This window comes from Bradysia coprophila, assembly GCF_014529535.1.
Source record: "Bradysia coprophila strain Holo2 chromosome X unlocalized genomic scaffold, BU_Bcop_v1 contig_20, whole genome shotgun sequence".
Classification (NCBI taxonomy): domain Eukaryota; kingdom Metazoa; phylum Arthropoda; class Insecta; order Diptera; family Sciaridae; genus Bradysia; species Bradysia coprophila.
The window spans coordinates 4,696,406-4,712,071 of record NW_023503307.1 but is presented as its reverse complement, the minus strand read 5'-3'; the positions used below and the strand labels follow the sequence as shown (position 1 = coordinate 4,712,071).

Here is a 15,666-nt window from a genome sequence, read left to right as displayed (position 1 = left end):
GATTTTGATGATTTTTTTTTTAATCGACGAGGAATGAACTTCTTGAGGTTAAGTTCGAAGATGAGCCATGTCGGGATAAAGCCCTGGAAATTATTCCAGAAAAACAGGATTTTACTCTGTTGATAATTGATAATACACAACTGATAATTGATATAATTGATAATTCCCTTCACTGCTGATAATTGATAATCTAATGTGTTATTCCCTTGACTGGCAGAAAATAGTGAACAATTTAGGTTCTTAAAATTATACATTTGACATTTGTAAGGTCAAGTTCGACGATGAGCTATATGGGATCACCGCTTCGGAAGTTATCCCAGAAAATAGAAATGCAATGTATTAAATGAACATTATAAATGATATTCGATAATTGGTATTTGATAATTGATAATTGAAATTTTATATTTGATAATAATTAACAAGCGACACCCAAAATTACATATAATGAAAAAAGTCAAGCAAATCTAACATTAGACAACTCCGACGAGTGTGATGTTTGCGGCCCGATCGAAGCGAGGGTCGTAATTCACACGAGTCGCGGTATCTTATTGTCACATTAGACAACTCGGACGAGCAAGTTTGCGATCAGAGCAAACCTAATATTAAACAACTCTGACGAGTGTGATGTTTGCGGCCCGAGCGAAGCGAGGGTCGTAATTCACACGAGTCGCGGTATCTTATTGTCACATTAGACAGCTCGGACGAGCAAGTTTGCGATCAGAGCAAATATAATATTAGACAACTCTGACGAGTGTGATGTTAGCGGCCCGAGCGAAGAGAGGGTCGTAATTCACACGAGTTGCGGTATCGTATTGTTAGACAGCTCGGACGAACGAGAAGTTTGCAGCCAAAGCAAATCGAACATTAGACAACTCAGACGAGTGTGAAGTTTGCAGCCCGAGCGAAGCGAGGGTTGTAATTCACACGAGTCGCGGTTATTTATTGCGAGTAATTTGAGATTTTTTAGATCCTAAATGTGATGATGTTTAAGGTCAAAATATTGTCATTTGCTTGGACTACAGAAATTGTCCATTCTTAACCAGGATGAAAAATCAATGAAAATAAATTAAGATATCTATAAAAGTCTAATCTGATTGACTATGAAGTTTACCAACATTACCAACCAGCAAAAGACAACATTATTTTGGGAAAATTATCAGTCAAGGGACCCGACCCGACCAAAAAGGTGGGACCTAGTTTTTCTTATGTCTAGGTTACAACTTGAACTCTACGCCTTAATTTAGACTCTAATCGACAAAAAATAGTTTAGTTAACAACACTAGAACCACCGACCTGATTTTCACACAAGCATTTCAAGCCTACATGTAATGTACTAGCCTCAGTACTACCGATTCAGTACGGAGCTGGTATTTTAATTGTAAAATTTTAAGTGAAACCGGATACAAGATTTACACCTTTTTAATGTTCAACCACATTCCACCAGCTGGGGACAATATTATACTTTTTTTGTCGATCTGGAGTGGAACTGATGTTTTGTCACAAATCGAAAATTCAAAATTGGACAAAAGTTTCACCATTCCAACTCTTGCTTGCATCAAACCGAACCGGAGGCCGATACAATTGCGTGGGCCGGCTCCAAAACTTAGAAACGTTTCATTATCCCGCTGATTCATTTGTTCAGCTGAAAAGCGATCAGGATTGAATTCGTCCGGATTGGGGTAGTAGGTGGGGTCATGTTGAACCTAAAATAGAGACAGAATTTTTTCTCACGTATACATAGTTGCTACTGGTTTTGCTATAAATTACAGCATGAACAGGAATGAGAATTTTAGTTCCTTTCTGTATGATCAATTTGGTGTTTGGAACATTGTAGTCCTTGCTGGTTATACGTCTCAAATTTCCCACTGGCGGATACTTTCGGAGTGACTCTGGAAAGAACAAATAATTTATTTGCAGTCTCTTCTTGTTTACGATGTCCAAAATTTCTTTGCTACATTGACGTCTGAAGTGATAGCACAGAGTATTTTCTACTACACCTGCGCCTATAAAAATTAAAGTATCAAACTGTACATGATGTACTCCGATATCAGGTTATGGTCAACCGGATTCGGTTTTTCTGAAATTCAGGTCGAGCTGAAAAATTCCTCTGGAAATTTGAGGCTTAGATCAGTTCATCCGAACTGTAAAAATAGCAGGACTACAGCTATAACCTAACATCGTAAAATTTCCTTTAATAAATGTTTCTATGGCAGTTTAGTTACAACGCCAGCCGAGCGACCGATTTTCTTGTCATTTATTCAGTTGTATGATAATGATACATGATACTGAACTTATCATCGAGTGATATTCATAGAAGAAGCAACTCAAATGCACCAGTAACACAATATTCAATAAACGGCAAGCACGGACTGATGTAGTATTAAATAGCAAAATGCATGTTCAAGAAAAAATGAAGTAATAGATTTAAAATCAATATGTTGAAAATACTTAGATCCAATAATGAAGTAATAGATCAGATAGTGAAACTTATGATATGCTTGCCGTCAGTGAAAGGTTAAATGCAGCAGAAAGACAAAATTGGTTTGATATGTAAGCGTAAGCGTTGAATAACAGAGGTTCCTCATAAACTTACCGTTCAAAATTTGAGTAATATAAGTCATATCGGTCATAGCTTCGTAAGAAAATTGACCTCCATGTCGTTCCAAAACTTGTTTGATTTCTTTTCTAGCCTTCAACTGTATGTCTTTATTCAGGGCCAGCTCGTACAAAAGGAACGTCATAACGGTGGATGAGGTTTCAAACCCAGCCAAAAAGAATACGAACGCCGTTTAAAGTAGAATTGGATTATGAGTCTTAAATCGAAATCAAATCTTATGTTTGGTAAATACTTGTGCAGCCACTTCGTTAATCGACAGTCCAATCGCAGAATCACTATCGTTTTCGTTCAGCTTTTTCCCATTTTTTATTCTTATCATCAAATCCATGAAATCGTTTCGTGTTACATCGTTTTCTTCCCGATAACGAACAGTTTCTCGAACGCTGTTAATAAAAAATCGCTCCACCTCTTCCAATGTGGATCTCATTTTCAAAAATCTGCTCAACTCCTGAAATGTTTGCATAAGGATGTTGGTTATTCGACTATTGCGGCTTTTTTCGAACACCCTTCGGCCCATGTTACGGAATTCAGCGTTCGGATCCTTTAGGCTAATGAGAAACCGTTTATTTCACATTTTGCATGGTAATTAATCGGACAACGTACCTATTGCATTCGATTCCGAAAGCACACTCGCCGATAACGTCAGTAGTAAATCTTGCCAGCATATCTTTGACTTCTAAATCAAACGATTCCTTTCCTTCCAATAAATGAGCCAGAGTGTCTTCAAACTCATTTCCAATTTTTAATATGGTGGGGTACATGAATTTCATTTTACCCGATGTGAATGAAGGTGACAGCTTTGAAAATAAAAATAAAATAAAAACCATAACTCCCAGACACAGTTTCAATGTCTAACGATTAAATAATCCGGTCGCTACACGTCAAGTGTAGCCATTTGCGTATACAACGTGCAACTTTTGAAAAATAAAATAAAAACCATAACTCCCAACCATACCTTCGAGCGTAAATTGCGCCATTTACTGCCTTCGATGGCGAACAAATGAGCTGATAGAGGATCGTCTTTCTCATTAAAATAGAGACCACGATCATGGAAGTATGGAAAATCTTTGATCAAAATAGTTTTTATAAAGTCTACATCCAACGCCAACACCATTGGTTCCAGATACATGTAGATACCGCAAAAAGGTGCTTTTCCCTTCATTTCGTTGTACAATTTTTGAGTCATTGATCCGAGAAAGTATTTGCTTCCGAGTTCCTTGAAATTACCAAATGGTATAAGTGGTCTTATACTTGGCACGCCTCTGCGTTCCCAGTAAGAAAATATTCTATGCAGGTAATATGTCGTCAATGTAATTAATACAATGAAAAGTCCGATAACTGGTAAGGCTCCCATTTCTATCAATAAAAATTGTGTTCCAACCACTACCGACAACAATTCACTTTGACCAATTTAAACTGAATGACTCGATTGATTGGCTTAACTTAAAATTTGAATTGCAGATATACATGAGTTAACAATGCAATTAGACTAGACGATAAATGCCGCCTTTTGCATAGTCATTCCACTCATCAGTTTATGAATGATAAGAGCAATAGTAAATATTTAGATTCAGAAACTGATAGAAATTACGCTTCAAACAATACAATGCATTTCGATTTATTTTTACGACAGAGATATCGTTGCAGATTGATTCATATTTTCAATGATAAAAAATTAACCTGTTGGTCATTTTTTCGTTCTGAAATTTGAAGGTTTTCTCTGCTGGTCGTGATGGTCTTCTAAATTCCAATCTATTAGAAGCCCTTTTCGATTCCTTACATGAAATGTATTATATGGTCTCATATCTACGTAACGCCATGCTCCTGCAAAAGTAATTTATAATTCGAATGGGGCTACAGCTCTAACTTACTTACTCTTTTATATATAGTGCATTCAACTCGAGAACCTTGATATTCAAATTATAGTTTTGCACCCGTTCTCCATTATTTATTAAATTATTGAAACAATACGTATTTCCCGCAACTTCCACTGGAGTTCAAATCATGGTATGGCTAAAATACATTTTTGATTCTATTGTACAAATTTGGGTAGTTTGCCTCAAGCTGTTTGTTAGAACAGTACGAAGTAAAGGGGTTGCATAGGTTATCATCGTTTGTAATACGTCGAATTCAAATCCACGAGTAAGGGAAACCTTTTGTTCAGGTATGTTAAATCAGCGGGAAAAATTGTTACACCCTTCTAATGTACGTTCACTGCTTGTCAAAAACTTTTTGAGAAATCGATTTCTCAAAAATTTCTTTCAAATTCTTCAAATTTTGCAACAAAAAAAAATCAAATTCCCTCAAGAAATTCTTAGATTCTGCTGCTTGTGTCACACTTTACGGCTTTAACCATTCAGAACTGTAAAGTGTGTAGTGTATGAAAAATCATTGAATCTAGATCTGTTAATACTTCTATTGTTCAAAGTGTTGCCCAGTATTTGTTTAAAAAAAATCCTTCACTTGATTTGTTGCAACATTCATTATACTGTGTAAGACCTCCATGACCCGCATGTCATCAATTATATGTTTTTGTCTTTGCTATCGTTAACATACTGCAATTAACACTCATACATGTCAACGATAGGAAGTGTAGACCTAAGGAGTGTGCACTGTCCTATTCGTATTACTTTAAAAAAAACTTTGTGAAGCGGCTTCTGTTAAACCACTGGGACCAATAGATGTGTGTTTCGTACTCAGGGCAGAGCGACCTACCCAACCCTCTATGTCATCATTTGTATACATTACAAAAGTTTCAAATTGTTGCCTAGTAAGGAATTTTCTTTTTGTCCCTAACTAAACAGCAATCATCCTAGGGTTGATTTCATAATCATTCGCGGATTCTTAGCAAAGACATTATATTCAACACTCAGGAGTTGAATCAATCTGGAAAAACCTCTCACCTTTGTATGAATTAATGTCGTAATTTAATCGGTGAACTGCTGATAACAGGTACTAACATTGCTTCCCTTTTTTATATGAATCGAATCGTTTTTTGTTCTCTCAAAAATCCTCCATATTTGAAGTAAAACAAAGTTTCAGTAAATTTCATTAAATTTTTATTATTTTGTAAAATATGCGCGTTAGCCTAGATATCAAATTGAGAAAATCAATTTTCAACAAAAAAAAAGAATTTACAGACAAAAAATAAATTTTACGTTAAATAAAGACAAAACTAACCACCACTGTGTTTCATATACGGACAAATGTATTTATAAAAGTTACCGGGGTGAGGGGAATTCTTAATGCACTTTCAGTAATAAACGTTCAATCATGAATCATTCAAAATATCCTTCAGAATGGAACTGGAATTCCGAGGCGGAGCAAAATTTTGCATAATCGAATCGGTCAGTAGTATGGGTTGAATTGGTGCCGGCACCGTCGCGGTTGTTGTGGCTGCAGCTGCTGTTGTTGATGGTTGACTGACTGGTGGCAACGGCGAAACATGTGCAGATGACATTTCGCTGGACACTGGCTTAGTTAGCGGTTTCTGTACAATATTGAGAAGCGACATCGAATTCGCTGTATTGGCGCGTGGCTGTGATTCTTTCTCCAAAAATTTGACAAACGCTTCGCCGAGTCCTTTCGCGTTGTAATTTTCTGTAACTTAAACAAAAGGAATCATTAAACGATCTGAGAAGTCTACATATCTGACCATGAAAATACCATTTTCAGTAGATCCACCACCGGTACCGGCCAACAACGAGTTCAGCCACGACGTGTGTGTTTTATTCAGACCAACTTTATCCGTTTCACTTTGATCGAAACTCAGCACCGACGAAATGAGCTTCAGTATTTGTAGTTTGTCATTTTGATTTGGTGCTACAATGTAGCCGATGAGTAGATTTTTCAGCAGTCCCTTCTCAATTTTGTCGGCATGGCACGATTCTGATTCCATTAGCTTTTTCTCCATCAAGGCCATTTTGTCATTGCAGTCGCGTACTAAAAACAAATTTATTATTTGGAGGTAATTTGGTGTGGAATGTGTATGTGTGTTGATTAGGAATTTGAAGGGACAAAAATTTAAATGAAAAAACGGGAGTGAAATTGAATTCGCATATCCGTTAAAAAAAATAATTAATTTATTGTATCAATGATGAGTTGAGTTCGGTTTCGTTTTTTTTAAATTAATGTGTCTCATTCCATGCAGCAGTTATCATCGTTAGTACAAGCATAACATAAGTACTGGTAGTGTGATTCAAAGTAACACCAGTACCTGATGTAATACTCATACCACCGACGACAACAAATTAAGAAGATAAAAAAGTAACAAAATTAAATTGAATTCTATGCAAAAAACCACAATCAGTAAATGAATTGACATGCAATAAAAATGCAATGCAGTTTTTATATAATTCAAGGATTACATCTCCAAACGCTTCAATTAACATGAAAGCCGCAAAATGTCACAATAACAATTACATAAAAATAATAATAATCATAAAAAAACTCAAATAAAATTGAAATAATAATTGGAAAAAAAACATTGAAGATAAGAACGTGCAACAGAGGAACCCCAATCTGTAACGTGAGTGTATCACAATTGGCCCACAATTACAATTTGAGATTTCCCTATAATCACGCTTGATAATAAAGACGAAAAACATTTACACACACAATAAAAATAAAAATATAAAACACACGATAGGCACATCAAAATTCATTTTAAAAATAAATTTTAAAAATAAAAAAAAAATCTTTTTAAATATTAAATAACGAAAAAAAATCACAAAAATAAATCAAATAATCAAATTACATAAAAAAAAACAAAAGAAACAAAAAAACAAAAATTTACGTAAAAATCAATTTCAAAAAAATGTTTTGTTTCAAAAGCTCCAAATAAAAAGGCAGATAATTCTAAAAAGCTTTTTCTTAAAAACAAATCTCAAAAATTTGGTTTTTGTTTCATTCGAAATAAAAATTCAATTTTTTTTCTAAAGTTCGGAATTTGGAATTTTGTGATGGCAACCAAATGACGGATATCAATTGAAATTCCGAGACAAATAAAATAGCCCAGAATTACCAACTGATATTGGTCTTTAAGTTGCGTTTTTATAACTATGAATGTGATTTGATTTTGTTCTGAAAATGTTTACAAAATTGAATACAATTTTAACGTTTATTAACCACCGGTGATAAATTCAGATATTCGAATCTTTCCCTACGCACGCCCGAAACACTTATTGCTCGATTTAGTGCACACGAAAACGTTTATGTCGTCCGCACTGTTTACCAGAGCTTTTAATTTTTACGATTTTTAAGAAGTGTTAATAACCCAGAGCCCACGGCATTATCGTTCGTCATCGCGTATAACACTAAATTACTCCAAACTTCATCTGCGATCCCATTGAGGGATGATAATGCCCTCGGGCTATGGATTTATGTGGTTACTATTCTGAAACATTATCGTTGTTAGACACACTGCTGAAATACATCGAGACAATTTGTATCTTAGAAATGGAGCCATTAGAGCATTCGGTGCTCCGGACAGATCAGAAAAATGTTTCGTACTGACCTACAGAAACATTCAATTCATGACCTTCTGCAGAACGATCGTTTTAATATCTGGAAATTAATTCTCTAAATTTCTTCGCCACTCTCAATGGAAATCTCTAAGTTTAAAGTCGACGAAGGCACACCAAAGCATATAAGCTTTCCGTTTCAAGAGTATTATGATGTCGATGTTACAATCAAAATCTGGACATGATAATCGGGCATTTCATGCTGATTTAAATGGAACCATTCAATTTCACCCCACACCAAACGCAAGAGTTATTATCCGTTCAAGTCTCAAAGATATTGCATGAAAAGGTTGGAAAAAAAAATCTGGTACAGTCGCACATGAGATATCCAGATCGGGCATTTCATGCTGAACATTCCGAGCTGTCAATACGTACATGGCCTTAAAGAATTAGCAAAACTTTTCAAATTTATTGAACAACAGATCGACATAATTTCAGCTAATATTAAATCTGCAGAGAACGAGACAGTCAAGAGCTGTATGAAGTATGGTGGCGTTGTTTCGGCAAATTGCTGAATCATCTTAGAGAAAATGTCTTATTTTCAGACCAGTAGCATTACTACGATATGCCATTTTTTACTCGATTAATGAATAATTCAATTTCGCACATTGAACATTTGTTTGTCTACTAATTTGAAGTAGAATTTAAATTCCAAATGAGCGAAGATGGATACGTCTTTGACCGAATATTTCCATGAAAAAGAAATGAAAACAACGTGGAAAACGACTGTTTTTCTAAAAACGATGCTTTGAATTCAACATTTGATTGACGTAGATGCAAGTGTTTTAGAAGACAAAACGGACAGGCCAGAGCAAACATCTATATGCTCCTTTTAAGAAGTCGTCACTAAAATGAATTATGTCGAATCGACATTGTCGATTAAACTACCATAAACTTCGCAGAATTCCCTTCATAGCTCTTTGTTATTTGCAAGCAGCCCTTTCAGTAAATTGAGTGTCTGTGTCTAATTAGTGTTAAACGATTTGTCATGGAAACAAAATGTGGTTCCAATGAAATTATTATCGTGAATCCATTAATGCACACGTATCTATATCATTCTGTCATGACAAATAGACATTTGCAAGCCCATTTTTAATGAGTGGTGGATGAGTCACGGTATACAGCAAAAATTGTCGCATTATCAACCGAATGTGTGAAATATGTGTACATCAGCCATGCTCTAAATATTTTATGAATAAAAAACATTGTCAACTCATATTATAACACACAACCGGCATTATAACCACAAGTTGGCTTTTTTTATTTGTCATTAACGTTTTTCATTCGCTGTTTAGTTAGATAAGAATGAAAATGCCAACAACAACAACACCAACAACAAAATTCGGATGAAAGTATTTTTCGATAAAAAAAACTTGGTTCTTCTTTAAACAAACGAAACATGCGCCGCAGTCACACATGTACACACACAGCGACAGGGAACGAGTCGCGGAATGCATTTTTTTTTTTTAATTTTTTGCATTATATCCGTGCTTGTGTGTGTCGCGCTGACAAACGCTTTGTGTTGCTACATGCAAAAAAATATGTTTTCGGGATGATGTTAACGTTATAACTCTCAAAATACTCACGTTCGGTTTTCAAAGTTGCGTTAGCTACCTGACAACTTTCCAATTGATCGGTGATTCTACTCGCCGCCAAAAGACCGTTTTTCGATTCCGTCAACTGGTTGTGCAATGACTTGATTTCGTTTTGCAATTCAATCTGTCTCTTTGCCTCGTTTTCCAAGTCTTTACGCAGTCGGTACGTTACGGATTCGACGTCTCTCTCCTTGTCTGTGAGGAATGTACAAATGTGGTTTTCGGTTGTGAAAAGGCTTTTGGAGTTGATGTTGTTTTGACTCACTATTCTGGAATTGTTCAAGTGCACATTGTAGGTTGATCAGAGCAGCTTCGTTCCTAGATTCCTTGTCCTCTGCAGCGCTAAGCTTGGCCAGCAGCTCATCCCGTTGTTGTGTGAGTAACTGATATTGCGTTTGTAGCGTTTCGGTATGTTGATTCGCTCGAATACTGGTGGAAGAAATTTAGAAAATTTAAAGTAAAAACCACGTCAATTGCCACACAGTCAGGTCGCTCTTGAAAAAATTGAAATGCTTACCTTGCTGACGTGTACGCATTACTAGATTTCTTTGCCTCCTCTTCCAAGACCGACATCTTTGATTTCGTTTCACTAATGATCTGCTGCAATTCCACCGTTTCCGCCATATGGGTCTCCTCCACCTCTAGCAGGTGCTGTCGAAGTCTGTCCAAGTCTTTTGCCAAGCCATTTTTCTCTTCGATTAGCTCCGAACGCTCTTGGTTCAACAGTTTCTGATTCATTTGTTCGGTAACCAAATTCTGTGTGAGGATATCGGATTTTTCCCTCAAAAATGTGACCTGGTCGTTTAGCTTTTCCACATTCTGATTGTTTGCCTTCAGTTCATTCAGCTGTTTCGACAATTCCGCACAGTTGATGCATTCTCGATGTTTTTCGACCTCAACACTCAACAGTTGGCTCAGCCGTTGTATTTCGGCGTGGTATTGAACGTTTTCGTTGTGTTTTGCTGTTATAAGAGCTATGAGGTCGTTCTTCTCTTTCGACAGACTTTCCAGCGCAACTTTCAACGATTCATTTTCCATGGAAATCGTATCGAGGCTCTGATTTGTTGTTGTGTGTTCTTCTGCAGAAGTGAGTTTTTCGTTTAAATGTTGAATTTTCGCGAGAAGATTCTCATTGTCTGCTTGACTTGATGCCACTGACAACTGTAAACTGTCGACTTCGGTCTGCTTAGCGACACACTCTTCTTGGATCTTCGATAATTCCATCTCCAGATTTTTCAATTTCGTGATTAACCCTTCTGTTTCCTGCTGCTGACGTTCATCAATTGCCTGTGTTTCGGATCTTTCTGCATTTTCTTTCTTCAGTCCTCGAATTTCACCGATCAATTCAAGAACATCTTGTTCCTTTTTCGTTATTAGCTCATCCTTCGCTACGAGACCATTTTGTAGCTCTGCAATTTGGCTCTGTAAGTTACTTTTCATTTCCAAAGATTGAGTTTGTAACGACTGTAATTTGGCTATCAATTCTGTATGGTCTTGATTCAACGTTTTGAACTGACGTTCAAGAGCTTCGATCGCTCTATCTTTATCCGCAATTGACTGCTCCAGCACGTTCAGCGAATCCTCAGCTTTCAATTCGTTTATTTCAAACAGTAAATTTGATCGTTCCGCGTCCAGATTCTCCAATTTAGACGTAAGATCCTTCGACGCTTCTCGTTCACTTTGAAGTTCTTCCGTTAGTTTCTCCAATTTCTGCTCCAGCATTTCTTTTGCGTTTTCAACTTCTTCCAACCGATCGCGAATCTCTTGATACTCATCTTCCAAGCTTTGATTCAAATTACTGCAATCTTCCAGCTGTTTCTCCAAGCTAATGATGCTGTCCTCATTGTGTTCGGAAATGGTTTCCAATTTACCGGATTTTAAATGTTCGATTTCTGTCAGCAGAACTTCGTTACTCTTCATCAGCTCGCCGACTTCGATTTCATAGTGATGCAGATCGGCTTTTATGGTCTCCTTCTCATGTTCTACGCGTTTCTTCTCCGCCAGCACAATTTTCAGTTCATCGGTCATGCCATTCAGATTTTTTTCGATCGTATCCAGTGTACTAAACGAGTCGCCGATACCTTGGAAAAACTCTTCCAAACTGTTCATGCTTCCATCCAAAGTGACATCGTAATTGATGTATTTTTTGATCAAGCTGCGCAAATCTTCAATATTGATGACATTAGCACCTTGGCTGTGATTTTGGATGCACGTCTGCAAGTCCAGAATTTCTTTTTGAAGCACCACATTCTCCTCGACGAGCTTTGTTTCACTATCTGACGCTTTCGCTTTTAAGTTATCGAACTCTGTCTGAAGCACATATTTGTCGTTTGACTCTTTTTGCTGAGATTTCGAATTTTCCAGCTCAGTTAAGAGGCTCTGATACGTGGCATCCAACGAAGACAACTTATCTTCGAGTGAATTTTTTTCTTTTCCCAATTCCATTTCTTTGATCAGTGCGTCTTCCTGGAATTCATTAAACGATGTCTCGAGATGATCGTATTTCTTCTTCAGCTGTTCTATGTCACTATCCCGTTCCATTAGAGCAGACTCTTTGTTGCTGATCGTACTATTCAATTGAGCTAACTCTTCCATCATGCTGCTGAGGTTGGCCTTGCTGGCTTTCAATTCGTCAATGGTTTTTTGGTGTTGGACTTTCAAATCATCCAATTCCTTGATTTGATTATTCAGCTCGGCTATTTGTAATTTATAGTTTTCAACATCTGCCAGCTGATCCTTTTCCTTTTCAATGTCCACAAAACCCAGTTTGTCAATGATTTCCTTTTCCCTTTCATCGGACGATGACATTAATTCCATGTTTTTGCTAACAAGCTTTTCGAGTTCTGCACTTAGTTCCTGGATTTGATTTTTCAATCCTAGGTTTTCTTCCATTCCGCTAATGTACGACTTTTCCACATTCGCGTATTTACCCGTCAGATCCTCATAATCGGCCAGCAATTTATTCAACTTGCTGCCATCAAGCTTAGCTATCTCCAGCTCCTTCTGTGCGGCATTCCATTTCTGTTCGATTTGATCTTTCATATCGATTAGCCGCTCCGTGGCCGTCTCATGCTGTCGATCCAACTCATCGATGTTGGTGTTGAGTTCCCGATTTTCATTGGACAATTGGTTGATCTTTTCGTTTAAAATTGCGTTTTCGATCTTCACTTTTTCCAGCTGTCGATCCTTGTCATCGATGGCCGACCGAAGTTTTTCAATTGTTTCACTCGAACTGCGTTGATTATCTAACGGTATTATGGTTAAGTCACCGCCGGAACCCGACTTTGACGAATGATCTTTGGACGACGATGACGCTGTGTTCGGTTCGGGATCCCAGAACCAACTGTCTTCGATGGGCGGTGCATTTTGATCGGCATTCTGTAAAATTAAAAAAAAACCAACCATCAGCAATAGAATTGTAATTCACTTTAAAAAAAATTATTTTTTTCTAAATTATAAATAAGAATACAACGACGTCATGAAGAAGCATAAATGTTTCCTTGACTAGTCATGGTAACTTTATGGTAATCCCACATTCTTTGTGCGTGTACCTTATACTCAGAAATCTTTGTTGTAAATCTAAACAACTATTCACCGCTTAAACCTTCGACGCAAACTGAAAACTGTGACATCGTTTCGATAATATTTTTCTTTTGTATTTAATTTAACTGCGGTGTAATACCTCTAATCGACAATATTTTTTTATTGCAAAATAAATTTCGTAGTATTCGCAATATCGAAGTCGCGGTATGTGTGTGTATGCAACAACGTATACCTTAATCTCGATTGAAAAATGTTCATTGGGCTTTTTCATCGCGAAATGGAAAATACAGTACACGCAAAAGTTATTCGAGCATCGGGTTCAAACTGTTAAAAAAGTTTTTTTTTTGGATTAACCCACTAAAACTATTTTTTGCAGACCATAACAACGATACCATTTAATGATTTTCATCCAGTTTGACATAAACGATGCGGCCAGTTTGAACACTACGAGCAATGCAGTTCTCTAAAAACCGCACCTACATTGTTTACGAAATTAGGAGTCCTAAAATCGGACAGTGATGGCTCGCAAATCTCATTACACTATGTTTATACACTTCTAACATCACATAATTTGCAAGCGGACACTGGAGCTGCTGTGCTACGAGCTACTTTTATGTTATATAAAAAAAAATGAAAAAAATAACTTTGCCTAATTTTCAGACCCGTACCAAGTACTGGGGTCATACATTAACTACCACGTTTGTACTTCTTCTCAGTAAGCGGACATATTGAGTTTGTTATCAAGGGGATGTTATCGGTTATGTTTCAAGACACCTATAGACAGTTATGATATATGATATACAGACAGCTATATTGAGCTAGATATTCGCTGTAAAATGTCAATTTTTAGTTGTCAATCAGGTATGAGGATGGGAGAATATGTGGCGCTGAAAAAATTGTGAAACATGGCCGTAAAATATCATTAAACAATTATTCTTTGTGGGAGACTGCCCACAGCCAAAAAAATATGTTCAGCCAATCTGCAGATTTCTTTGTCACGGGGTAGCACCAAATGCGCAACATACCAGTATATGCTTACAACTAAAGTGTATTAATGTTTAGCTGAGCAAGAGATCATTCACTTCAATATTGAACTTATACAGCTCTATAGTATAACTCAACAGGCCACGAGTCATGTGCTGTTCTACTGTACAAATTCGGGATAGCATCAACCTTCAGTACACCTCAGCTGCAAGTTAAAAGTACGTATGTAACGTAAATGCCGAAAGTAATGCTCAGCTGTCTTGTAAAATAGTTCTGAAGAATTAACAACTTCAAAAAGAAATCCGTGCATTGTTAATGTGGCCCTACACGTCATAAACTTGTCCTACTCGACTAAGCCTTGTTACTAATCAACTTTTCATCACTCGTCACAAAAAATACTAAAATAGTCAGTTTTGCATAGAGGAAAAAAGAATTACACTTTGTTTGTGGCTCGAGTCATTCGAGTCGTAAATTCATTATTTCGTATGTAATGATCGAAAAAAAGAGTTCGCAGTTCGCATTATCCACAAAAATTACATGAAGCGCGTAGTTTTGACAAAATACATTAAATCTATGTGTAACGAAAAAATAAAAATTGATAATATTTTGGATGTCTATCTGCGCTGTCAGTCGAAATTGTCTGCAAACAAAGATAAGAGCTAAAATTGCCGCATTTCATTAAATTTTCTTCTCACTGAAAAACATTTCGCGATAAGTATCACGCCGACTGGCGACTTCCCAAACTCGTTCAAATATTACTGCGAAATTATATTTGGAAGCCATACATTTCGATTAAAATTGTCTATTCCTAGTACATATAGTAAGTCAAGCCCCATTATTGCCGATATTGAAATTCCGTTAATCTTTCGGCAATTCTCTGTAATTTAAGCGAGCGATAAGTAATAGATATTTATCACATACGCGCGATGTTCGGATGTCTAAATTACTCAACTAGAAGAATAATTCAAAAATTACACTTCAGTTCTTTGTTGTTTTCGCTTATTTGATAAAATAGAGTACACACTTGTCTCTATCAGTCTCGGCAAGCCTCGACTTCTTCGTGACAAGTGTGTAATATATATTACATCACACGAAGAGAACACAACATTCGTTGGAATTCGTATCTGGAGAGAATTATTTTTACTTAAGTTTGTAAGTATTTTTTAAGCCGAAGGCTAGGCAACACATACACATGTAAGTGAAAATCATTTTGAAAAACTTATTTTCCACTCGCTCATACCCTTATTTGGGACCAGTGATTTTTAGTGGAACTATTGAAAATGATTTTACTCACTCGCTTACGACTCGAACTGCAAACACCACACTTGGAAAAATAAAAAGTCCCAAAGGACGTAATGTACGATGAACATGACAATTCATGTATTACCACCTTCCCGCCCATGAA

General features: G+C 36.7%; 2 protein-coding genes across 3 annotated transcripts in view; both read right to left on the bottom strand.

Moving 5' to 3' along the window:
• Positions 1-1,396: 1,396 nt before the first annotated feature.
• LOC119068573 (probable cytochrome P450 6a20) lies at positions 1,397-4,074 on the bottom strand. The gene is made up of 6 exons (XM_037172218.1): positions 3,573-4,074; positions 3,221-3,414; positions 2,850-3,165; positions 2,594-2,786; positions 1,768-1,889; positions 1,397-1,703 (listed from the first exon to the last, which is right to left on the bottom strand). The coding sequence occupies exons 1-6, from the start codon at positions 3,969-3,971 to the stop codon at positions 1,410-1,412; spliced, it is 1,518 nt and encodes a 505-aa protein (XP_037028113.1). The 5' UTR covers positions 3,972-4,074; the 3' UTR covers positions 1,397-1,409.
• A 1,585-nt stretch (positions 4,075-5,659) lies between these two features.
• Positions 5,660-15,666, bottom strand: part of LOC119068562 (putative leucine-rich repeat-containing protein DDB_G0290503) — a 36,738-nt gene continuing 26,731 nt past the window's right edge. The window contains exons 3-7 of one of the 2 annotated variants that reach the window (XM_037172190.1): positions 10,252-13,112; positions 10,000-10,163; positions 9,726-9,929; positions 6,284-6,559; positions 5,660-6,223 (exon numbers count right to left, since the gene is read on the bottom strand). In XM_037172190.1, the coding sequence (XP_037028085.1) occupies positions 5,889-6,223; positions 6,284-6,559; positions 9,726-9,929; positions 10,000-10,163; positions 10,252-13,112 (3,840 nt within the window). In that variant the 3' untranslated portion in view covers positions 5,660-5,888. The remainder of the gene's footprint in view (positions 6,224-6,283; positions 6,560-9,725; positions 9,930-9,999; positions 10,164-10,251; positions 13,113-15,666) is intronic. The other variant, XM_037172191.1, reaches the window with a different exon arrangement.